The sequence below is a fragment of the Solenopsis invicta genome, chromosome 2 (genome assembly GCF_016802725.1).
Source record: "Solenopsis invicta isolate M01_SB chromosome 2, UNIL_Sinv_3.0, whole genome shotgun sequence".
NCBI classification, from domain to species: Eukaryota; Metazoa; Arthropoda; class Insecta; order Hymenoptera; family Formicidae; genus Solenopsis; species Solenopsis invicta.
The window spans coordinates 1,823,507-1,851,398 of record NC_052665.1 but is presented as its reverse complement, the minus strand read 5'-3'; the positions used below and the strand labels follow the sequence as shown (position 1 = coordinate 1,851,398).

At 36.5% G+C, this 27,892-nt stretch overlaps 1 protein-coding gene across 4 annotated transcripts in view; it reads right to left on the bottom strand.

The window, feature by feature from the left end:
• Positions 1-26,931, bottom strand: part of LOC105196452 (growth arrest-specific protein 2) — a 38,431-nt gene extending 11,500 nt beyond the window's left edge. For 2 of the 4 annotated variants that reach the window (XM_011162399.3, XM_011162400.3), the window contains exons 1-2: positions 24,721-24,936; positions 8,684-9,074 (exon numbers count right to left, since the gene is read on the bottom strand). In XM_011162399.3, coding sequence (XP_011160701.2) covers positions 8,684-8,900 — 217 coding nt within the window. In that variant the 5' untranslated portion in view covers positions 8,901-9,074; positions 24,721-24,936. Of the gene's footprint in view, positions 1-8,683; positions 9,075-20,220; positions 20,423-24,720; positions 24,937-26,653 lie in introns of those variants that run through there. The other 2 variants (XM_026135352.2, XM_039459628.1) reach the window with 2 other exon arrangements.
• Between the last annotated feature and the right edge of the window lie 961 nt (positions 26,932-27,892).

Sequence of the window (27,892 nt, the reverse complement as noted above, 5' to 3'; positions counted from 1 at the left end):
CGTGCAGGAAACTCGGTCACCCGGAACTACATAAAGCGATCGTGTTCCCCGTCACCGAGCCAGATACATGTCTGTGGCATTATGTCGTTCCCCGTCTCTCTGACGCGACTTTAGAGCACCATCGAGACGTCGCGTCGCCCGGACGAATCGTCCGATCGAAGAAGCATCTTCGCAATCTCGCGCATATCTGCATGTGAAATTAAGGAAACGAAACTCATCGAATTTCTGGCAGCATACTGAGAAAAACGTAATTGATGTTTGTGATTATAATTGAATATTAAATTAATTATGGTTAAAAGCTTCATTTTATAATCATTATTACTATAACATTAGTAATAATAATATACAATGTGTTACACTGACAAAAATTGCATTTATCATAATTGAAATATATAATTATAAATTATAGTCATTATGACAATTGCCAACTAAATTTAAATTGCAATTTAATGGTAATTGCAATCATTTGTTATCAATATAACACATTATTACTTACATTATAGCAGTAATAACTATTAAAATGGCTCTTCTACTAATCATAATTATTCAATTATAGTCACAAATTCTTTCTCTCAATACATATATCTCATTACCAGAAAAACTTTCTTTCGGATATTTAAATATGAGAGCTATGATCAAGTATCTTTGACGGATATTCCGATATATGTATAGCATATACTCCTTCGTTTGCTTCGCGTTATCAGATAGCAAATTCCGCGTGCGATATTTAATGCCGGCCGGTTGTCGCGTTCTGCACATTGAAAGAAAAAGATAGTTGGATTCGCCATGATTTAACTGTAATTCATGGTTATTTTCGGTACCAACTATATAGTTGTTTTAACTACGCAAATTATAGCTATTATAGTTATTTATAGTTATTTATTACTACGCAATAATAAGCAAATGTTAAAAAAATTATTATATTTAAAAATATTTACAAATATTTACTTATATTTACTATAACTATGATTGCATTTTCACTATAAAAATATTTATTTTACTTTTATCTTGATATTTTCCTATATAAATATTTGAAATTATAATTTATAATAAAATTTTTTCATAGTTGTTAGAACTATACAAGATTATTATTAGTAGCATTATAATAGTACTATTTAAAAATGCTTCTAACTATGATTCTTTCACCATGAAATTATAGTCACAAATGTCAAATTCTTTTCTCTCAGAGTACGTGAGACAATTTCGTCAAGTATATTGTAACTAATGAAAGTTATCCGTGTTTCACGTGAAAAGGAAAAAAGAGGGAGATAATTTCTCTGTCTTTTACATTATGTCATCCGCTATTCACGTTTTCTACCGTTGCTGATGCCACTCACGTGCGACGATATCGAGTGTGAGTCGAGAGCTGAAGACTCGAGATTGTAAGTTGAGCGTTTACAATGTTATAAATTCGAAGTCGGAAGTCGAAACGTGAGAACCGCAAATTTGAAGTAACACCAAAGTCTACAAAATGTACAAACTATTCAATCGTACAGTTAAACAATTTAGCCATTAAAATTGTACAATGCTGCGACGAAGCTCGCGTTATTTTTAGCGTCCTTAAACCTCGCAGCCGCGCTGACCGCGATTTTCCGGCGCAACGATATTCGTTTCGCCATGAAGAATACATGGCACCGATCGGTGCGATTATCGATCATCGGGTGTCGAGTGAGCGAGATATATGTATATGTCGTATCTCCGGCTCAAATAAAGATATATACGGTCTTTCGCTCGAGCCGCGCATAAATTTCACGACGGGTTTACAGCCGACGACGTGCCGCGGCGAAAGGAAGGAACTTCCTCCGACTCTTATTGGTACTGACATCCGCCCTTCGTTCTTTCGCGATTGCTCAACGCCCGAGGCTCGTCGCGCGCGCAACTACTACACCGTGACCCGTATCTTGGCGAGATCCTTGACGGCTTAGTTCCATTTTAATGTGCCGGACGGACCTAGTAAGGGCGATACCGTCGAGCCTCTTCTTGAATCGCCCTCGTGAATGTCCCGATTATCGCCTCGTGTAAGAGAAGACGGAGCAAGACGGTGTAGTTAAGGTTTGATGATGAATGAAAGCTAGGTTTTCATAACCAACGAATAATCTTTACTTCTTAAATATTCTTTAGATATCAATCTTTCCATGTAACTATCATTAAATAAAATTTTCAGAGAATTGTAAACTTTATTAAAAAAATAAATAAAAGAAGGTATATCTTTCCATCTTGCTCAGTGGGTGAGGTAAGACCAGGAACCCCCGTAGGCAAGATAAGATACACTTTAAAAGGATATATTAAGAGTATTATAATTTAATACTAATGTCATAAGTAAAAATGAAATAAAATCATAAGCAAATAGGAAAAAATTATGGTCTAACTCAATAACGTAACTGCCTACTTCGCTGGCTCGTGAGTAACTTTCAACGATCGAGGGTATACATCTAACGCATATGCTCGATTGTGGTTCCCGTATTCGAATCGCGCGCTACATGGGGTACCTCGTCTTACCTCGCCCTGCCTTGCTCCACTTCCCCCATATCTGTTCCTTATCTGTTCGTGTCTTAGAGCCGGTATTTTTTTTTTTTTAACTATTTGCCACGCAATACGGCGGCAACGTGGCAAAAGCGGCTCCGAGGCACGATCACGATTTGCTCGGAAGCACGCCGCTATAAACGGCGCATGTCGTAGCCGGCGCGGCGGGCGCAGGATCCCACGATAAATCCGTTCGAGTCCGCGAGTCCGTGAACGGTCCGCGCCGCGGTCACCTCTGCGGCGCCTATATCGGAAGAATAATCGGCGACGATAAATTAGCGCGGCGATCCTAAGGTCTCGCTTTCTGATTTACGGACCGATCGAGCCATCCGCGGCGCGTGTCAAGGCGATATCTCCGTCGCTTAGACCGCCGCCGTATCGTCTCACGGAGTCCGATGGTGTCTCGCGGATGCGCAAGCGTATTAGGAAGGCGTACGCCCATTATGCGTAATGCGGCTTTAGGTGCCCCGCGATGAAGGGGGAAAGAGAAGAAGTGGCGTGAAGGAAGAGGGGTGCCCGGCCGACTTCCGGTTGAGTCACAGAGGCTTTGCAACTGCACGAGGCGCAGGGCGCGCGTGGGTAACGAAAGGCCGCCGTGTTATTTTTTTCACGTCGCCAATGACGCTTTGGCAACCGCTGAATATCAATAAGAAGCTCCTCTCCGTATCTTCATTTTGTGTAAGCCTCTTAGGAGAAACTTGTGTGACGCGTACTCATTTAAATAAGTTGTAGTAAGACAACCACTGTTTTCTCCTTCATTATAATTCTCTTTACGTAAACTATTTAATGAGAGCCTATATAAAATTTAGGAGCAATGTAAAGAAAACAAATTAATATTTTAATGTTTGTTTCTAATTTTAGTTAGGACTTGACTCTTTTCTCAGAAAGATTCTTGCGCTCATTTCAGAATCCTAATCCTCGTTGAACAGTACACGAGCAAATTGGCTCCTCAAACGAACACGGATGAGCAAACACATTTATGACATGTTAGGAACCGAGTGAATTTCAACCTTTCTCGCCGTCTTTGGAAACTCATTAAAGGCTTCTCTTTATTTATTCACGCGTCGTTGGAAGTGTCTCTTTCAAAATCACTTAGAAGGTTTTATTGATGCAACATGAAACATGAGTAAACAGCTAAAATGCATTAAATTTTTATTTCGGCTTTAGAAAAGCAAGAAAATTGATCTCCTTTTACTAATTTGCAATTGTTTCATTCGCACATTAAGGAGCATGTGAAAAAACTTAAACGGTAAGACGTAAGCCTGTAAGAAGATCGACACGTTTCATCTGTTACTGCCTATCTTACTTAAGTTTTCAACTGTGATTGGCCGACTCGCTTACCGACTGCTTACATTTTTTTATTTGCCGCTAGCATTAAAATACAAATAATCGATAGTGTCGCGGTTTGTCCGTATAAATTCATACATTTATGCTCTAGTAAAGAGAAAGTCCAGGTTGACTTCAAAATTATACATCAAAGAAAAAGAAAGCAATTTGCAAAATTATAGCGCACACATTACGTGCATACGATATGTGCAAAAGGAGCGGCTGCCCCCTTCGGGAATAAAACACGTGTCTTGTATGTACGCTTTGAGCACCGCTAACGTTGCCGTCCGAGAGCATGAGCGAATGAATAAAAGAAACATTTTCATTATCATCCGTTCAAGAATCCCGTTTATCTTGAAAAGTGCACATACATCAAATTTCGCGGGCGCTTTTAAGGATTTATTATATTACACTTATTTTTACAAATGTGTTGATATTTATACTTTAACTAAACTATATGTTTATACGTTCTATTTTTATTAAATAATACATTTTTATTTTTTATTGTTATAATATTAATATTAAAAAATTAATGACAAAACTTTTGATTTCTTTATAAGTATAATTTAAGTATTTTGAAATGACTTATGCAAAATTTTATTGCGACCTTGATTGTTCTGTAATTAAATTTGTTTATTTACAGAACAACTAATCTTTGTATCGCAATAAAACTTTAATAAAATAATCTTAAATACTTAAAGTTTTTATAGAAAATATTCAAATCTGTTTTTTCATTATTCCTTAATGCATTTTCATTAAAATACATGTTTACTTCTTTCTAAAATAATTTTTGATCTAGGTAGAAAATCAGCCCGCTAAATTTTGCATTATTTTTATATACAATATAAAGCAGTAAATAATTTTTTCATTATTTTAAAAATAGGTATAATACGTACGTTCTTAACCAGCCAGAATTGCACCGCAAACGTTACACAGTAATATCATTCGGCATTAATTTATTACCACCGAGTATCACTGACGGCCTATCAAAAATAAATCGATATATTTCAAGCGACACGATTTTCAGGCGAGTCACGTAAATCATATAACTCGTGTGCATCGCGTTAGCCTTTAGCGACTAAATATATGTGCAAGCTCGATGTTCATTTACGTATCGCTCGTTTTACTCGGCGTACGGCTCGTGTCGCAATCTTTCAGGGTGGTCCACATCGCGGAGGCTGGATCTTTCGAGGTCGCGCGAGACCACACTCGTTTTCGCACGTACCGCTCGCCAAACTGCGAAACCGAGCGTACTTTACCGGCGCGCGCGCTTTCCTTGGTCATTGATACGTGTGCGCTTAATCGCGTCCATGCAGCAACGTTGCAATCAGAGGTGAAAGTACGGCGAAGAGACAATCGCAAGTGAATCGAATTATGCGAGAAGAAACTGTCTCGCGATGTTTTCGTCATTAATCTTGTATTCGCTACGCGATCTAATTATGATTTAACGGGAACTAATGAATTATCTTTAGAGTGGTAATCTCAGAAGTAATCTTGGATCGATGATTCTCAAGATCAATCGCTAAAAGTGCATGGTCAGAATAGAGATGAGTAGCGCAGTGAAAAGCGTCTGCGCTATATACGAATGTTTGTTCGTCGAAATGCTGTGTAGCGTTGGAATTGCTACTTTCCGCGACGCTCGGTACACCGTGGTAGTTCTATTTTACGCATCAACTCGTATTCGTACCGTATTAGGAAACTAGTAGTTCAGAAAGGCGGTCACACACGCGCACCTAGAATCAGATAGCCATCGGTCGATTTCCAGTTCCTTGTAGGAAAAGAATCACGGACCAATGCTCTTTTCGTCATTTCACCTTTCTTTCCTCTTGCGCGCAAGATTAAGCAGGAATTTCTAAAACATTCTCGCACAATTTTGAGTAACAACTTTAGAAAACACGATTTTAGAAAACACGATTTTAAACGTACACTAGAAAAAGAATTTGGTAATAGCTACCAAACGTTGAATAAAATGATGTCAATTAAATAATTGATATAATTAAAAATAATTTTACTTTTTTTTTAAATAGTACGCTTTCCTAATAGACATACTAAAAAGGAATCGAAACAAATATAAGGAAATGTTAATTGTGATGATTTTCTTCGATATTTATTGATTATAAAAAAAATTTAATTATGATAACAAAATATATATTTTTAAGAAATATATATATTTTTATAAAATAACTCTTTCTTAATTTTTCTCAATTAATTTATTTGCTAGAAATAGTATTTTATTTTGCCGTACTTAAATAAAAAAATATAAATAAATTTATATAAAAGTATATATTAAAAAAATCTTCAAGTATCTTTATCTGACAAATAATATTTATTTAATTCAAGTAATTGACAGTACGTACTTTCTGCGCGTAAAGTATTGACAAAATCGAACAAACCATTGCTCTTTTCGTTTTTCTTTTTCCTCTTAGACTGAAGGAATAAACAATTTTTGAGAAAATATGTATTCAATTAAATTATTAATCTGTTATTCAATACTTTATAAAATAATTAATACGATGTACTGATTATTATAATATCAATAGAAATTATTAATTTCAGTTGCACAGCCAATAGAATCTAGTGATTAATAAATTTCAATCTTATCTTAAATGGTGCAAATCAATAAAATTGTAAGGCTAACTACCGATTGATAGTTCGTTGATTAGCCAGGTTCGGAAGAAAAGTTTTATGGCATTAACCTCGTGCACTCGTTTCAGGAATGCAGTCTTCACGTGTAATCTAATAAGTTGCGGAAACTTTTACCTACTTCGAACTTCCCGAAATTAGTACCGATGCGATAACGATCTTTATGCAGTATATTTCGTTTCCATATTCCGCGTACAGCAATGGGAACAAACTAACAATTGCTTATTGATCTTTACATAGTTATTTTTGAGGTCGTCCTAACTATCTCTTCATGTTCTCGTGACGCGCAGTCACGTTTTACAGTCATTCCTTCCGTACGACTTGCTGCCAAATAGGCTCGTAATAAAAAGTAGGCGCGGAATTTCCTCATGAAATGATACACAGATATATCATAACGCCATCCTTGAACGTTCTTGCGACGCTCAGGCAAGCGAGCTTCGCAAAATTTTGTGCATATGGCGCGCACGTTCTTGCACGGCAGTCCGACCGAAAACGCGACGAAGTGTGTAAGACGAAATATTATGAATACCCTTTCCCACGTAGCGCCAGATGCCAACTTTTGTGTTGGCTCTTACGCACCGAAGCTGCGTACGGCTTGCACGCGCACGCCACATCCCGTGGCACGGCAGACCGCCGCCGGCTCTTTTTAAGGTGACTTCACATCGGAGCGAAGCTCGACGGAACGCGAAAAAACATGTGCTCGAGCATGGCGCGAATGTGGAGTCGTTATACGGCGTTACGCCACATCGATTTCTTTTTGCGCCTTACACGGCGTTCGCGATCGAGTCTTCAAACGGGAAGAGCCGTAAGAAATACTTAAACAATTTTTTTACACAATCTTATGTCACGTTTAATTTAATATTTTACAATATTTTGGGAAAGTAAATAAATTAAAGAAAAAAAAAATGAATAAAAACATTCAGGAAAGAGATTTTTTTTGTTTAGCTTTACGCATTTCCAGAACGATGCATTCTGAAACTCTCGACGTTAATAAATATCTAGAATTATGCTTATCATTTATTGCCAGTGAGCTCTTGACAAACTTTGCACGAAAATGATATATTTCGAAGATAACACGCGATGCACCGTCGCGACATTGCTCGCGTGACGTGGCATCGAGACGACAAAATTACGAGCACGAAATTATTAATTTGATAGAAGCGAATTCGGGAATATCTGCGGGGCACAACTTCGCGTTCTATTAGGAAATTCGACGTGAAATACGTTCTGAGTCACTCCGAATTTCGATTCGCGAATTCGCGTACACTATAGATTAGTACGAACAATCGATTTTCTCCATAAATTAGCGAGAGTAATATCTAACGGTTATCGAAATTTCTCACGAAACGGCATTCGCCGGCCTTGGCGGTGTCCCAGACTCGTGCGTCGAGTTTTTCGCCGATCGATACTCATGTCACAGAAATACGTTCCATCAGTGGGATTCTGTAACTCTTAACGACAGCATCGGTATCGTTGTGTTGTCGTTATGCAACTCTTTTACCATTCCAACCAATGAAAATGAATTGAAATGGATAGAAAGAAATTCAGATTGACATTTTCAAATTCGCGTTTCAGATTTGTTGAATTTATTTAAATTTAAAAAAAAATATGAATTCAACATGATAGATAGCTCATTTCGTATTTTATTTAAATTAAAAAATAATATAATTAGGACATGAATCCATCCGAATTCAAAATGGTGAATAGCGCATTTTGTAATTCAATCCATATGAATCCATTTGAATTCATTTGAATCTAAAAATGCTCGACGACTCTAAAGCGTAAACTCGGATAATTAAAATTAATTACATTTTTCAATTCATTTGAATTTATTTTTATTTACTGGGATCTCAGTAAACGAAAATGAATTAAAATGGAAATAAATTCATTTCTACATTTTCGAATTCGCGCTTTCGATTTTTCGGATTCATTTAAATTCAAAAATAATGTAATGGGAACATCAATCCATTCGAAATCAAAATGATGAATAACGCATTTCGTATTTCAATCCATTTAAATAGAAATACTACGGAACTCTAAAACGCGAATTTCGATAAATTAAAATAAATTACAATTTTTAATTAACTTTTACTTTTGTTCGCCAAGAATACAATATATTTGCGCAGTGACATTGATACTCTCGTTAAGAATTACAGAATTTTTGTGAATGTCTAACAAACGAGGTACTCACTTATCGTCTTGTTGATCCAATCGGCCAAGTCCTCCTGAAGTGGTATCAGCTGGCGGCTCTGCGCCGAGTGCAGTCGCTCGTGATAGAACTCAAACTCTTCCTCTTCCGGCGAGGGTCGCGGCACGTCAGCGCGATTGAAGACAGAAACCGAGGACGGTCCCCAGCTACTGCGATACCGGGTGTGCTGGGAAGACGGGAATCGGTTGGCGTACGACATTCTGAGGCTGCTCCTGCCGGCGTTTCCGGCGCGCGGCGCCGGATCTTCCCTCGACGCTTCTCTCCTCGCTCTACCTGGGTCCTCTTTCAGGACCCACTTCACTTTCTTCGACAGTTCTCAGGCTATTCAAGGACGATGTTGTGCAGAGACGTCCGCCGCGCGATCAATTGCCGCCTGCGAAGCAGAAAAAGATTACCGTTATCGCGGGACGGAGTGTCGCTTTCGAAAAATGTATGCGCGCCGAGAAAGCTAATCGAAAGCGAGAGCGCGATGATAAGACGCAACGTGAATCTCTTCGTCGAAAATAGAAGAAGAATAAGACACTCGAGAGATATAGATAAACATGAGTGCGCACTTATGCGCACGAAAAGAATCCTTTGCGATTTCTCTGAGAAGCCGTCCCTCACGAAACGACGGAGTTTCTTTCTCGTTGAATAAAGGGCCCTCTTTTAAGTATCTTGTCCGCTGTTATCGCTGAAGCTATAAATTCAAGACTCGAGATGAGAATGGAAAAATATCTCTTTATGTGCAACTGAAGGTCAAACGCAAAGTTAAAATTCGAAAGGTAAATATACATTGCATCAGGATTGGGTTAGAAAATTCTTAAAATTTATACTTTTCACGAAGAGATATAAAGAATGTACGTGCGCAAACAAACTTGCTTGTTGGTAATTGCCTCTGCGCTGTAATATTATCGCGTGCTTTGATTTTATGAGAGAGTATAATGTATACTTCTTGTATTCATAATGGAATACGAGAGGTCGAGTGATTAAAGAAATCTGAACAGCGAGTATCGAGCACGAACCGTCTACCAACTTACAAAGGCTACGCGATGAAGTAAATATCATTTTGGGTTCTGACGAAGTAGTGTAGGTACGTAGCGTTTTAAAAATGGGGTTAGCGTTGTTTCTCGCTTCCGAGGAAAATGTATCATCTCGGGACGAGAATCAACACTCACGCACCAATAATTAATTAGGTGCCTCCTATCTTCTTGCAGTAAGAAGTAACATTTCTTTCGTTACGATACGGTATTGCCTCCAATTACGCGTTCGCATGATCATGTATTTTACGATAAAATTATTTATTACGATAAAATTAGTATTACAACCACGTAAAGGAGGAGGAAAGAAATATTCGTATTTTATTCGTATTTTCATTTTTAACTATAAAAAAATACAAATTTGCTGTTGACTATGAGTAAATTTTTTATTGTCATGTAAAGTATTGAAGAAGTGTTAAATGATTTTGAAACAAGAGAATTTCGTATAATTTATATAATAATAATAATAACAATATTAAAAAATTACATATTTTACTTTTAATAATTATATTGTATCTATACTATCTATTAAAAAAAAAGTTATAATTAGGAACAAAATTAGGAACAAAATTAGGAACAAAGAGACATTCCAAACTCCAAAAACAAAAAGAAAAACAAATTCATTAACGTAAAAATTGTTATATTTATATATTAACAAAATTGATAAAACCTCCTTACGAAGAAAATCCGACTTACGTCATAATTATAAGTATAATCTATGAAACTATAATATAAGTTTAAGTCCGACAAGCATGCAGCACGTAATTTGGGGGCACTTGTAAATGTGCAGTATAAATTCACCTAGGAAATTATTATTTGAGCACTAAAATCTGTTTTCGAGGCTATTTTGTTATTTAAAATATATTATAACTATAATGTACGTTACAATGTATGTTAAAATTGAAATCCATATTTAATTAAAAAAAAAACAGACACGAGAAAGAACGGAGACTTTAATTATTGATCTCGTCAGTCACCAATGTCAAAATGCTGATTTCTAGAATTATATGTTTCTCCGAGGCGAGAAAGAAATCACCGCCCAACGTAATGTTCACGGACAAACCTACGAGCGTCCTTCGACGTCGATACATCGATATCTTCGCGCGGCTGACTCTATTACCGCAACGTAATATATTACCGCGTCAACACGTACGCGTGTTTCTCAGATTCATTGGGTATTAAGAACTCACTCGCGCGAAGAGAGGCGACTTTCTTATCGAAACTTCTAGCGAGAGACGAATGACGGAGAGCGACAAGTTTGCGAAACCGGTGAAACTCGCGGAGTGTTCCATCGGCAGATGAAATTGTCGCTGAGCTCTCGATGCTCGCGCTCGGCAATCTCGGCATATGCGCGCACGTGGGCGCAAAATACCCTCTCACATATATCACCTAGACGTTTCTATAAATCGCGATGAATCAATCCGCCGTTTCCGCGATTAATAGTGTTTTCATTATGATCGTGTTTGATAGGGTGAACGTCGACGTCAAACTCAAGATCGCTTTAATTAATCTCCGACCTAGACATCTATTCGCACGAGAGACAGGAAAAATTATGATACGTCAGCAATTTGTTACAGCAGATGTTTGTTACATACATAGAAAAAAATGAGTATCAAATCAATCATTGTCTCGTATATAGGTAAGTAAGAATATAAAATCTTCAAAGAATTAATAACATTTTAAATAGATACAACTTGCTTACAGAAAAAATTTAGTAAAAATTTACATTTAGTAAAAATTTTATATATTTAATATATTTAGAATATATTTAGTAAAAATTCAGTATACTTAGAATATATTTCATAAATATATTCTTCTTTATTCAATAATTTTCATGAGTTAAGAGAAAAAAAAATATCAGAAAAAAATGAAAATAATAATATATTTTCAAACCAAGTGTTACAATTTTTTTAATACTATTATTATTGTATAATTATATTAATTATTATATTGATCTATTTATTCGATGTGTCCAATTTTACAATTGTTTTATCAATTGACGAAACAACAATTTCCACTTTCCATTCATGACGCATTCTTTCTTTGTAATTTAATTCTTTTGATACTGAGGATGACCCAAAACTAGGGTCGAAACATTTGCCTTAATTTCTGGATTTAATAAATTTATATACACACACACGATTATCTTTTGTTGGCTCTTATTGGCATTTTTTACTTCATTGATCTTATTATTATAAAATCAATATTGTGCTCTTTAGATAACTATAATATTGAAATAAAAATATAATATTTCGCTGAAACTAAGATTATCAAATTCTTTAAAGAGTATTTTACATTCTTGCTTATTATACATATATGCAAGACAATGATTTTGTTGATTTGACACTAATTTTTTCCTACGTACGTTTATTACATACTCCAATTTTGGTTTTCGGAATTTTTTCAAAAATCATCCAAGTAATTAAAATTGTTCTCGCGTTCTAGTAACAGCGAAAGTATTGATGCATCGAGGAGAAAAGCGATGCTTTCGATGGACACCGTCGACATTGGCCGGCATGAATGAAGGTGTTGTAAATCACGCAGAAAGCGCGCGTGATATTTCTCAAGTAGCTAAGTAGTAATCACGTGAAATTACGTCCGCTTTCGAAAGGAGAATTCGAGGATCTTTACGAATCTACTTGGAGCATGGTTTCGATTTAAAGTCTTCATTAGCGCTCCTCCCGGAACGCCTCGATTCCGCTGTAACAATCAGATTTACGTAATCGCGCGAAAATGAACGAACACGAGAAAGCACCGCGTAAGATCCCTATATACGGCGTACAACGTGAGGCTGCTGAGAGAAGAGAGAAAGAGAAAGAGAGGCCGTGTGTAGCGGTATACGTTACGAGACGCTGAGCATCTCGAGTTTCTTAAGTCGAACGCTGTTTGTAAGCACGAACTAGCAAGGAAACGCAACGTACACATGGTTATCCTTGACTAAAGATTCGTACGCCCGTACTCGGAATAAGCCCGCTGCCAGATTCGGACGAGTTCGTCTTCTTGCAGCGTGCCTTGGTACACGCTAATTTCGGGTTGCAAAACTTACGAACGGTAGAGAATGGTTTGCATGTCGGCTTGACCGGAGCCCTCAAAGACGTCATTCATGAACACGGTATACTGTGCAACTACTAAACGACTAAACATTTTACGGCTGCACGATTGACTTGCGAATCGAGTTTCGAAGAGATTGTAAGACGATACGTTCGTTACACGATCACCAAAATGAAATCCAAATGTATTTTACTCCAGTTTATTTCTTGCGATGGACATAACATCGTAGACAGATTTCGTGATAATAATGGTTGCGTTCAGCAGAAAAAGCAGCTTAACAGTTGTAAGATTCTTTAACATGATTAATTTAGATCCGACCGAAGCAACACAGTTAGATTTAAAAATACATTTACTAAATTTTAAAAATCAATTTTAAACATTTAAATTAAAAAAATGAGCGTTCCTATATTTTTTTAAAATATAGGAACGCTTATTTTTTTAATTTAATTTTTTTAATTTATATTTTTTTAATTTAATTTTTTTAATTTATATTTAAAAAAAAAATTTCCTATATTTTTAAAATTTTTTAATAAATTTTATAAAAATATTATAAGACCTCTTATAAGACCTTGCATATAATTTAATATCTTTGTACTGGTTATATCGGTTTTATGCGAGACATTTCAATGTTTTAATAAACGTTAAAACCGTTTAATTAACATTTTTATAAATCACAAAAACATATCGGTCAAACGTTTTTTAAACGTTCATTAAATATAAATAGTCTGTTTGGAGAGGATCAGACTCATAAAAGAAGTGTTTAATTTTAAAATAGTAAAAGTTTATTTCTTACCTCGATTCTTTAAATATAATACTTAAAAATATTTTAGTCTTAAGTGTTTCGATCTAAAACATTAAAATGTTTAAAGTTGAAACATCTTTTATTACTAAATTTTGTTTTGGCAAAGAAGTTTCAAATTATAAAAATTTAAAACAACCTTCAAATAACAACGCTTCTTTCACAAAAGTGCAATCGTATTAAAGTATCTTACAACAATTGCAAAGAATGACTTTTCTGCTGAACGCAGGCAATCTAGCTAAGATCATTCGATTGGATTACAAGGCTCTTCTCTCGCTGCTCGAAAGAAACGGCGACAAAAACACCGCGAGCATCGTTAGTCAAGCTTTTATTTTTCGCCGGATAACGTAACGCTCGCCCACGGGATGACATAACTCCGTCACTTTATACGTTTTCGATCTCCGTATTAATTTGTAGATGCGGTTACGCCGCTCTGTCAATATCCAACAGCTGGACGTAATTGCACAGTTATTAAATATAGCGCTACTTCACGCCTACGTTCAAAAATCGCGATGCCAATCTCCGTGAGCAGCCGTTCGCTGCTTCTCGTTTAAATGAAATTAAGCGCGCGATACGAATAATAACGCTTTGTAGAGTTTATTACGATAAAAAGTATATCGTTCGTTTTAGACAGCGCGATGAGATCAAGATTACTTTAATTGACGCATATTGCGCATAATCTGCGCGAAACGCGAGAAATATTTACTAACATATTCTCAGTTAGCATTTAAAAGTTTCATTTCAGTTACGTGTGTGCCAGTCGTGCCTTTTCTATGCAGTATGCGATGATATAATAGCATATAATGTTCTCGCTTAAACGAAAATATTATTCAATCAGTCAACATCATTCAGCTAATCAAGATCAACATCAAAAATATCAAAAATAATTCTAGCTTATAATTATTACATTAATTTCAGTATAAGAAGAAACAACTTTTTTTTGGAGCTTAGTTCGAAGAATTTATCGCCAGAAAAATTCCATCAAGTTGAATTGTTAAGATACCCTAGCACCGTTTGATAAGTAGTAGAATTATCATCGTTTGTTTATAAAAATATCGCGCAGATTTGTTTTACTTTATATTACAGCACAAAAAGTGTTGAAGAGATTGTGTAAGACTAATCTGAACTATTTCCTGTAGAAAGTACATTATGAAAAAGAAAGGCTGAATAATTACAAAAATCATTAAAATTTATTTACAAAACTTTTTCGTATTAAAAAAAATACGTTCAACACTTTCATGATTTGCTTTCTAATTCCAATAAAACTTCGTTACACGGAAAAAAAATGTCTTTTCTTATCTCTCAAAAGTTAAACCTGATGGAAATATTTTAATAGTAGACTCAACGTTTGGACTCAACGTCGAAAATTACTTTAGAGACAATTTTCGTATACTCTTGCACGAAACGAAACCTTATAAACTGATGTAATTTAAAAAGTTTTTTAAACACTGTCAGACGCTCATATTTCAACCGGGTCAAAGTACAAAGAACGACAACTGATTTGAAGATCAAATCGCGAGGAAAGGAAGTCAACCGAACGATAAACACGGCACGGTTCATTAAAATCGATTAGCGGAAAAAAAATCGAAGCGCATTATGCGCCAAAGTCCGTGTCCGAGATCAACGACCGGCCAACAATCGAGCCTAATCGGAGGATGAGCGGCGAATTGGATCAGCATTAGAGATCTCAACGCGCGCATACGTACATAACCGCGCGGGATTAACCGCGTGGCGAAAGCCGGGCGTTCATCATCGCACGTCCGTCCGGCTCGTAACGCGAGTGCGTGGGCGTTCTGCTCATTACGAGGAGACACGTGTAACGCACGGATGTCGCGCGACAATCGCCCGACGACGGCGCGACGGTCCTCGCGAACAACAATCTCGCGGACCGCACGCTGTAGAGTGGATCCAGCACGAACGGTGGATTCACCGAGGTAATGTTCGCTGCGCGCTGCGAGCATTAATCGTCCATCTGCCCGCGTTCAACAGTTGATCTTAATCAAGTCTCGCCAAACAGTCTTGTCTACAAATGTTAGATTAACGATTCATTATTTTTTCGAACGGCTCTGCTAGCAACAGAAGCCGCTGGTAATTCCCGTTTTCTTTAGCTGGCATCAGGCAGCTAATTCTTTATCAAATCAACAGTAATATTTTATCACGAGGCACAGCATCATTATTACGTTTGCGTTTTAAATAAGCTGTTTACTAATTACTTTAGGCGGATTTACAATTCCCGTTTTCTTTAGCTGGCATCAGGAAGCTAATTCTTTATCGAATCAACAGTAATATTTTATCATGAGGTACAGCATCATCATATCATTATTACGTTTGCGTTTTAAACAAACTGTTTACCAATTACTTTATCGGATTACAATTCTGGCATGTTTTCATCCGCGGACAACTGCGAAATTAGACGGAAAGAGAAAGATTTGCTGGGTCAGCTCTCAGACGCGTTTCTCTAGTCGTTTTACTTTTTACAAAGAGTGGTTCAACGTTGTGTGTAGGTGGTCGTTCCGCGAGAACGTGCCGTCATAAAATGTTCCTTAAAAGGAGCCGATAAAGTCGCGGTCACCCGCATCACAAAGAGAAAAAGCGGTATCATCGTGTCCGTCAGGTTGCAAAAATTCAGTACAGCTATATAGCGTTATTATGTATTTTATGCGAAAGTTATATCGTCTCGTTTACATGCATTTCTTTTTCCCTCTGGCTGAAAAAAGTTAAAAGTTCAAGAAAGTAGCGTATCAAATGTTATATGCCATAAACAAGTTTTTGGTGTGATATACTCGTTATATAATTGGCATACAGAAAACACGATTTTTGTTGAAATATAAAATAATATGTATCTACGTAAATTGGGTTACGCCATTCGGTTTTCATTTAATTACTAGATTAATGCAAAAAACTTGTCTCATATTTGTCAAATAAAATTGAAGAAAATTGCGGCAAAAGCGAAACATAATTTGACGTAAATTTTTGCACCTGAATATAAGTATTCTTTTCTTATATTTAAAGAGTATTGTCTAATCTCATATTTTTGAAGAACTTTGATTTTATAATTTTATTTATATGCAATAAATTTATATTAATATATTTTCAAATTTATTTATTGCTTTATTAAGCTTAATTAATTTACGACTACATTTAATAAACTATATTTAATAAAGCTTCTTAATTAATTTAATAAAGTCAGTTAATTAAAGAATAGATGGTAATGAATAAAATGTGCCAATTTTGGCCTCCAGAGCGGAAAATAAAACAATACGTTTCTTTGTAATTTTTAGCTGATGAATCTGATACTAAATCTTTAACATTTCTTAATTTGTCGAGAAAGTATTAAAGTCAGCATATGAAGCTGTTAAATATCTGTAAATTATTTATTACTGTTGGGCTTTACATATTAATTCGCGTTTACTGCTAATAAAACTTTCATCTCTAATAGTTCTCTAATTATTTATGTTCTACTTGACAAAAAAAAATAAAAAAAAATCTAAAAGTAAAGACATTATTGATGGCAACTATAATATTTTTAATCTTTATTGTTGATTTTTTGACAAATTAAATTTTTAAAGGTCAGAAGTAGATTCAGCAGTTCAAAAACTATAGAAAACATGTTGTTTTTATTTGCCGCTCTAAGAATCAAAATCGGCAATTACATTTCCTTTAATAAAATTGTTATTAAAAAGTTCATAAAGTTTAACTTTAAATTTACTTATTACTTTACTAAATTTATTTATTATTACATCTAATGAATTTTATTTAATAAAGCTTATTTATAAAGCTTTATGGAAAAAGAATCAATCAAATCAAAAGAATCAATCAGATATCAAAATCTTATTCATGTTTAACACCGTTTAATTATTTCTAGCTTGAAGCGTCGAGTTGGATACATCCTAAGCGAAATGTGTGCAGCGTCAACAAAATTGTTCATTAATTCTGCAATTAATTCTACTTTTCCTGCTCAAATAGAAAGTATTACTTTACGCGGAATTGCTTGTGTCGGTTTAATTAGGTGAGGATTCTTCGTCTTTGCGAGGTATTTCTGAAATTAACGTAGCGAACGTTAATGAATATACTAGTCGAGCCGGATTGCGTCAACATTTTTTCTTTTGTACTTTCGAATACTGATAATCAGCTATAAATTTCAAGAATTTTTGTACCTGTAGATTTTTTTACTCGCATGTTCAGAATAAAACTGCCTCTGCAGCTATGCATTGCTGGCGCATTTGTCATCAATTCTCGTATCTTATCAAACTTTCACAAAATCTCCGGTAATCGTAAATTTTTCAAAAGATACTTTAGATGGATGGGCATTTCATCGTATCCAAAGCAGGTATTTGCATTCGTTAGGAAACACTCTAGGAGATAAAGACGACGTTATCCGATAAGACGGATAACGCCTCTCGAAAATTATTATCGTGCTCGCGGAACTTTTCGTTTCGACAGCAATCGGGGAAAAGAGATGAAACGAATGTGTAAAAATACAGTCGGCGGTAGAGCGCGGGGCTAATTAAAGCGCACAAACAGAGCGTGCCCGCCCAATTACCGTTCTCGTGGAGCGCGCTATACGGCTGGTTTGTCCAACCCACTAAAAAACACTGTCGCGAGTTGCGAGTTTCATCCGTTTGTCCTACAAAGTCAATTAGAGAATACCTGGACGGAGAGCAGAGATTTCCCCGTACTCGGGGAGGGACGCGGGAAAGCTAAGATGTGAAGGGTGAAGCCGCGCGGCGCGCGTCGCGTCGCATGCTCGAGACGAGGGAAAGACGAGCGAGGGAGCTCTGATCGATAAGAGAGGTAGAATTCGTATGCATACAACCGTAACGCCAACTTTCACGGCCTTTAATCATAATTGCCGCTCGTACAGCCTAGCTCACGCACGTGGCACTTAACGCATGATGAATGTGTCATCGTGCCGTTGCAGGGAATCTTATGTTCACGAGAAAAGATTAATGAAGCGTCTCTATTTCTTCTTTTGCCCGCGTCTCGACAACATCCTGACGTGCCTGAAATGACACGGATGTTTGTGCGTATGAAATGGATTTGTCGATTTTTCATTAAGATATCGCCGCGAGCTGCTCAAACACGCAGCGCGTCCGGTCTGCGAATAATAGAGGAAAGTCGCCAGTACTGACCCATCCCTCCTAAAGCGGCACCCCCGTATTTCTCGGAAATTACACATTGTACTGTATTAATACTGATAAAAACCAATGTTTTGTACACACATAGCTTTTTTCCATGTAAAATATGCTAAAAACGAAATCTTGAGAAACAAAAATAAAATTTGCATGATTTTCTCTTGCAAATTGCACAGTTAAAACAATAGTGAGTGTATTGTTGACATTAGGTCATTTTACGTCTGTTGCTTCCTAAAACTGTTTTGTTTATAATTTTCTCTTTCATATTTTTCTCGTAACGTGAGTCGAAACATAAAACCACTGTGCAAGCGTAAAGCGGACTACCTCTCTGTGAAAATAGATTATAACTACGAAATCTTCAATTATAATGTTGATAGACATTTCATAAACTTTTTTAAATTTTTTTTACTACTTCAAAGTAGGAAAAATAATGCGTCGGACGCAACAGATCTAATAAAGTTCCACAAAATTGATAAAATTGAAAGACCAGAATTGAACCTTCCTACTTTATAAGTAAGAAGGTTCAATTCTGGTCTTTTAATTTTATAAACTTTGTTGCTTACTATATAAAAATATCTTTTATTATGTAGATTATCAATTTATCTTACAGTTAACTTCTTCCCTATCACACCTTGTCAGAATTTTGCTATTATTATGTAAGCTGCCAGTTTTTCAGGCCCACTTTCTCAAACGTTCTTTTTGGATTATGGTGCAAAACATTAATTATTACAAAATACAAAATAGTATTATAAAATTACTTGATAAAAGACATTTTCTAGTTTATATTCCAAATATAATAATAATAATAATAATAAAAGGAAGAGGACCGTAGCGAACAGCCGCCAGTGCGTCACCGCGACCTAGGTCTATTGTAACAGTGCTCTAGCTTAGTTGTGCCAGGTCGAGGCTATTTAGTAGATCGTAAGAACCTTACGATCCGTCGGGGATTCCAAATATTATACTTCTAATATTATTCAAAAACAAAAGAAAGTGCCGGTACTGGCGAATTTCCTGCACAATATTTTCAACGACCGAACATGCCGTTGCGCGTTCGTGGCGTCTCTCGCGAAATTTGCCGGAGGACACGACGGCGGCAGCGGCGGCGCGCGGTGGCACGGAGAATCGTTTAGCCTGCAATTTGCTTATTTATGAAATGTGTACGGTCGAGGAAAATTAAATGTCATCGAGCGAGTCGAGCGGGCGGCGACAAGGTGTTTTACGCTCCGATTATTGCGCTAACAAAGCGGGTGGCCAGCTGCGCTCTTGCGAATCGCGATCGCCGCGAGTGCGAACGGGAAGTCGGCTCTCGGAAGGAGCGGGTGTATTTTCAGACGCGATGCTCGGTGATCCCTCTCGGCGCGCGCGTTCCGCGAGAGCCGCCCGGCAGTCCACGGCAGATTAAAAGAAACGATTCTCGAGGCGCGGTAATGCGCCGTTAGCGGTAATAAGATTGAGGTAATAAGTGGTCGTTTTGGAGCGTGACCATCGCGCGTAGGAGTGTTTGTACATACGTACGTCGCAAGGCATGACGTTCCAGGCAACCACGGAGAAGGCAGGCAGGTAGGCAGGCAGGCGCGGTGCAGCGCGACCGCCGGTGCACCGGGCATTTCGCGCGCCGTTCTGCGCGGCGGGAAACGAAATTCGACGTGTTGCGCCGTCGGCGTCGAAAGTCCGCCGGATTACCATAAGTCGCCGCGATAGCGACGTGGAAGTCATCGACGCCTTGCGAGAGAAAGCACGGGGAGGAACGCCACGCTCTTATTTTCGCGCGTCGTGCGGCTCGCGCGCGCGTCGCGGTCGACTGAAGATCTTCCTCGCGACTTATCGCCATGCCGCCGCCACCGCTTGTCTACTGTTGCGATCGGGGGGATTGAGCTTGCGTATCACGCGACTTGGGTGAAAATTACGAAAGTGAGCAAATTCATTAGATGTTAATCGATGAAGTTATAATGAAGTGTTTTATTCTAAATTTGTAATTTTCACCAAATTGTAGGATAAGATACATAAATAAAACCTCCAGGTGGACGTGGTGTGGATTGGCGATAGAGCCTTGCATTCATTAATCTCATCGTAAATCGTCCGATGACTGACAGCTCAATAAATTCGCGACTTTGCGCACGTCGAATGGAGAGTACCACATTCAGTGACGAAGAAAAAACATCGGCATTCGCGCGTTATTGAGGCATCGTAAGCGTTTCTAATGCCGAAGCCGTAAAGATTAATCTGAAGCACCGTGCAGTTTAAGAGTTTGTTTCGCGAGCTTTCTAATGTAGGCATGCAAAGAAAAGAAAACATACTTTGAATACTACTTGTTTTAAATATCTATCGTTTTAAGTTCATACATTCGCGAATCACAAATTCATCATTCAAAATGAATTCTGAATCCTGATATGTTTACTATTTTAATCAAGAGAATATTAAGTTAAAACAAACATTTTATTTACTTGCAAAAAGAACATTCCTTTTCTTGAGAATATCCTTATTTTAAAAATGTTTAATATTAAAATGAGATGACAGCATTAAACAGACAGAATTTACTTACATGAAAAAATGTTGTATATTTTTATTAAGAAAAATATATTCTCTTTATTTACTAATCTTCATGAGTTGAGAAAAAACTATCCGGGACAAAAAATAATATTTTCCAACAATTAAAATTTTTTGATGCTATCAAAACAATCATATTGTATTCGTTAAATGATTATTATAATTATTATAATATATATTTAAACAAAAATATAAAAAAAAGGTATTTTGATGAAAGTTAAGAATTTTTAAAAAACATCAAATTGTATATAAGCAAGATTATAAAACATATTTGTTCATTTTATCTTAAAAAGAAAATTATTTACTTAAAAAATAAATATGATACTAATATACATCTTATATAAATAAAAAAATATAAATTTTAGTGTAATCCATTCAGTGTAACGGCGAAACGCGACAGCATTAAATTAAGAGTTAAAAATTGTATTAAACATTATCAAATTGTAATTAATATATTCTTTTTAACAATCATTGTGTTTCATAAGCCAGAATATACACTCTCATTGTTTATAAATTCAGTATATAAATTCTTGTTTATAAATGTATAGAAAAGAATATATTACTTTTAATTTAATATTAACATTTAATACTATTTTTTTAATATTGTGACCTCTCTCTCTCTCTCTCTCTCTCTCGATAAAATTTTCTAATTTTTTTTTCCAAAGAATACATTTTTTCTTTTACATGATAAGTTGTTCTAAAATATGTGATAAATATATTTTAAGACACAAGAAAATGTTTATTGTTAAAGATTACCGTTAAAAGGAAGAAAAAATAAACTGAATAATCGTTTTTTTTAACTGTGGAATGATTTTTTTCCGTGTGCGGGTATTTTGTAGGAAAAAATAGTTAAACTTTACATTTTGTGATAAGAGCAAAGCACATTTTTCTTTTTTTAAATAGGTTACGACAATCTGTAGCGATACGATGTGCAAAGTTAGTAAAACTGCTGATGCGCGTCATGTCCACGGTGCGCATATGCACATACACAAATATCTTCCGGGAAACGATTTTAAAATTGTACATACGAATGAACATGTCTGGCACGATTCGCGCGTTCGGCATTATCGCCGTCACGTCGATCGGTCTTCACACTTAGTAATGTTATTACCAGCTGTTACGAGAAATAATGACCGCGCGTAATGCACTTTAGCGGATTCGCAGCAACGAGCGTTTCGCAAATGAAAAACGAGGCTTCCTTATTCGCTCATAAGAATTTTCCACGTGCTGAACTTTAGAGGCGCCAATAACAATACTTTGTACAATAAATATAATTCACCGTCCTGTTCCCAAAAATTTCGATCAATTATTTTTTCAATGATTTTTTAAATTGGTCCTTAGATTTATTTCATAATTTAATGACGGCGTTAATTGACAAGTGTTTGTTATTAGCATTAATCACTGTTGCTGTTAGATGTCTAATTTCTCAGGAACGAGCGCATTTTAAGGGCATGCTTAATTGCGGCGAGAGGACGACGGAGACGATTCGCAACGTGCGTACACATGAGGTACAATAGTAGATGTACTCTCAGTTGTAATGTTCGGATAATGAGCTTCGTAGAGGCAGGCCGTTGCCCGACGCCTTAGAAATTCTTTAATGACTTCATGTCGCGGTGCGCACACACTGAGATATGTCATTTAAACTTCGTTCTGCGAGAGAGCCCGCCAGTCATTCGTCAAAGTGTCGTGAGAAAGAGAGAGAACCGTATGGAAGACGCGATCGGTAGAAGAAGACTACTCTTCTCGTGAAACTTCGCAATCGCGAGGATTAATTAACGGAGATTTTAATAGTACGAAGTATCCACAAATCGCAACCTTTTTTCTGAGTTATGATGATTACTCTCGAAAGAATAAAAATTTTAACATCGGCATTAACGGTTACACGCAATTATTTATCAGCAAAGATTTAGCAAATTAAGTTTAAAAACTGAAAACAAATAAAAAAATATAAAAAACTCACAAATCTTGACCTTTTTTTGATTTGTAATGATTACTCTTTTTTTAAAAAAATGAAAGTTTTAATATCGAGGCATCAACAGTTGCAGACAATTACTTATTTATCAGCAAAGCTTTAATGAATTAAGTCTCTCTTTTCCAAAAAAATTCATAAAAATCGAGCGGTCCTTTTAACAGGTATTTAACTTCAGCTTTAATTGCCAAAGAATTTAGTGTTGAAGATCGAGAAGTTTAGATAAACAATCACTTTTTAATTTTGATTAAGGCTCCATAATCAAGAGAACGCATCTACAATGTCTATGGAGAACCTGATTTTTTTTCAGCTATGCATTTCGAACAACATCTGAATACACATGTCACAGACCATTATTTCCACTTCTATTCCTGGAGTGATAAACTGACTGCGATGAATAATGAACGTTATATTCGAAGTAATTAGCTCTCTAGAAGATGATATGTAAGCGCGTGTAACAATGCACACACTCGTTAAAAATTAATGAGGCATATCGACCCTCGCTTTCTCAAACAGTTGATAAGGTCGCGAGTAAACAGTTTGCAGTTCTCGTTTTCAAAATAAGAAACGTATGATGAAAGTTATTATTTGAAAAATGCATGCACATCATACCCTCTCCGTCTTTATACATCAAAGTGCACGTCATAGGTACAGGTATATCTTGACACAAATCATGTTGCAATCTGTCTTTTGTCACGCCTACCGACAGTTTAATGAAAATTTAATTTAATTAAAATATTTAATTTATATTTAATTTAATTAAAATATACTTTGCCAACAGAATCAACTTCTGTCACTTATCAATTATTCTCGCGTAATTGAGAAATGTTTTATTTTCTAGCGAAACCTCAATGCATGTGTAAGTGGAACATGCGGATATAGCAATTTCTTGCATATACATTAAATACAATAATTTAATAGAGGGGGTATATTTTTTAAATTTATATGAAATAATTCGCGTATCAAATTAGTAACAAGTATAGCATTTTGTTTACATAACAATAGTGACGTCGTCGGTAATCATGTCAAAATTAACTTTGGGATGCCTCTCAATAATACAACGTAATACATTATTAAACACGTGGCGATATACAAGAAGCATTCTGATGACGCGCAAATTTTGAAATCATCTTCTCTGATATATTTACCGACGTTCCTCCAATAATTCATCAAGCTCGTAGTGAAACATTTGATTGAATCAGCAAATATTTTCCAAACTTAAATCTCGCGATTCATCAAAGTCTGACCTACATTCCAAAAATAGCAGTGTATCACCGAAAGTTATTAAAAATCCTCGTTCCTGCGAGTCTCTTCCTTACGTCGACGATCGCTTCTTTAAAAAGCATCCATTAAAAGCCATTATCATCCCGATGACACGCGCTTATCACGAGAATAAATACCGGGCGCACTTGTCAAATGTCAATAAATAGACTCCCCTCTGGCGTCGCAAATAACGCAATCGATATTTCGCGCGATCGTAAAATTAATCAACTGCTTACCTGAGGAATGCTCGCGAGGAACATCGCTCGTCGTAGTCGCTCGTTCGCGCAAAATTTCTCGGTTATCGCGAGTTCGCCGCGCCGAGACTCTGTCCTCTCTTTGTCTATCGCCCTCTCATCCAATTAATAAATCAAATATAATGGACCACTTAGTGCTCCGACCGGCGACGACCCGTACACGCCGATCAACCGATCACGACTGCAGCCCTTCGATGCCGGCGCTATAGGAGAGCGAGCCGGCGAAGGAAAGAGGGAGATATCGTCGGCAGATCTGTGCCCCTACCACGTCGCGCTCGCGAACCGACTCCGACAGACCGCTATTGTACGCGCGGCGCTCGCACGGAAACGCACGGGATAGCAACGAGCCAGGACGTGGCACGGGATGCCGTCTAGATCCTTACAGAAAAAAAGGTCCCTGCCTGCGTCTGTAACATTAGCCGCATATGTTGCGAAATATCGATAAATGTTCCCACCGAGGGTTTCATCACTCGCCACAGTAAAAAATATTTTGTACTTACATTGCAACCGGCCCTTGTCAAAATTTTTTGTGTTGAATTTTTAACATGTCCAAATATTAATAAAACAATACAATTTTGTTTATTTGAATATTTTATATTAAATTGATATTCAATATTTTTTAATGTTTCTTTAAATAATACTATTTATATTTATTTAACGAATATAAAAATAATTTAGTTTTGAAATGTAAATTCTGAAATATTATAAATGTACATGCCAACATATTATAAATATTAATTTTACTCTAGAAATACGTTTCCAAATTCTATTTTCAAATGTTTTCAAAATGTCACATTTTTTGTGTTAAAATTTTATATAATATAATATTTAATATTTAACAATATTTAATAATATTTTATACAATATAATATTTATGTTACTTTCTATTTATCTTGTGACAAATTAACACAAAAATTTATGTAGGTCTGTATGGGACATTCGATATATGTAATTAAATTCAACACAAATTTTGTAATTATTATAAAATCTTACAGGCAAAAGCTTAGCAAAAATTCTATTATGTACAGAGCATAATAAATTGCGAAGCTTTTAGAGAATACAAAGGGAACTTTATTCAGAAATAGATACAATACACAAGAGACGGTTATACAGGGAATAATAAAATTATCAATTTAGAGCGTGTGATGAACCTAAAAACAAAGTTACCCTATAAAATATTCAAATTGCTTTTTTCTACAAATATAACTCAAGTTAAAAAAACCTTCCCCCTAAAATGGGCTTTCTTTCTTATCTCTCTTTTTCTGGAAAATCATGATGATTAAAAAAATATATTCTATACACGAAGCAAGATGCAGGTAATATTATGCTGAATCACAATCGCATAAAGACGCAATAGTTCCACTGTCTTCAGATTTAATGTCGCAATGATTATACTCAAGAATAAATTTTTCATATATAATTAATATATAATTTTATATTAAATATGTCCATTATATAGATATATAAATATAAATGTATATATCTACATGTATATATACATATACATATACATATATATATATATATATATGTTTATATATATATATATATATATGTTTATATATATATATATATATATATATATATAAATATATATATATATATATAAAATCTATATATTACACAAATATAATTATATATAGTACAAAAAATTATATATAATTATATGATTACATTGTATACAATTATATACGAAAAATTTCTTCTCGATCTTCTTTAAGTTTCCTCAATATTGAATAAAAATTATAACGTGTCATATGCTCGTGACACATTGCTAAAAAGTCGATGAAAACTAAAAAAAAAAGCGCAATGACAAATCTATATAATATAGAATCAATTTTCGGGTTGCTACAGCAGTTGTCTCCCCCCAAAATCGAGCCCCACTAAAGAAGATGTAAAACGTGCGATTACTCACGGTACAGCGGGTCCCTCTCAAAGAGCGAAACACCCGTGGGCCCAGTGGATACACAATGCGTCGAGCGTGTCAACCGTCATCAGAGGGATTCCTCTGGGGAGGCCGTCGTCGATTCCTCCTCGTCCGCTCGGTCTCTCACCTCCCTTCCGTTCGGCACCTTCGCCGACAGAACAACCACGTGCGTGCCGTTTGCACCGTCCTCCCGGGCCGGCAAACGCGTCCGTGGATACCCGGCACCCGGCTCGGACGAAGCGCATCGGAGCACTGCGTGCGGTGCGTAGAGCGCAGACGCACCCGGTGCGTGCGTTCCCCACCGTGCCCCATTCATCCCCGTGCATTCACGGCGAGGAACGACGCCCGACGACCTACCCGCGTGAGGGGCGAGAGAGAGATTCCTCCCGGCAAACCCCCTTAATCAATACTCGGCGTCCTCCGCGTCGACCGCGAATACCCTCGCGAAATCCTCTCTGGACCGCGCGCGAGAGTTTCGACGCGCCGGATAATATGGAATACATATTCGCCGGGACACGCGAAAAAAGAAAGGGAAGCCGGCGCGCCGCCGGTGTGAAGGGTTGTTTGTATGCGCCGCGTCGAGAGAGGAGCAAATAAATGGTCTCGTCGAGACCGTGGTCCTTTATGTAACGATCAGCCCGTCGTGCGCGAGAAAGCGCCGACGGCTCTATTTTTAAATGGGTCGATTCAATGAAATTATGCAGGAGGGGCCAACCGCGCGAAATGTCATTTCTCCTCTTCAAATATACAATAAGACCGCTGATTATCGCGTTGCGTAAAAGGTAGAGGAGAAAATCTACACGGAAAGAGCGGTTTTGCTGAAATATCGAAAAATTTAAATAGATACAGATCCGAAAATAATTTTGTTGGTCGTAAAAGTAATTATGAAGAATGTTCACACATGATGAACAATGCTGCAAAAAAATTTTAACGTTCCATCAATCAGCTTGAACGTCCTGCTAATTATTTTGATGATCCAATAAAATAAGTTTCAGATTTGTATCCAGTTAAATTTTTAGATATTTTAATAAAAAAAAAAAATCGTTCTTTCCGTGTACGCGTACTGCTTCATGAAAGACAAGTCTGTCTAAAATATCAGAAGAAAAATGAACTTTTATCTCATTTCGTATTGGAAAACGGTTCCAAATTAGAGAGAAATCTGGAGAAGATTATACGCCCTCCGCCTCGAAACGGACCCTTTTCTATTATAAGGGGGTGGCCGCCGAC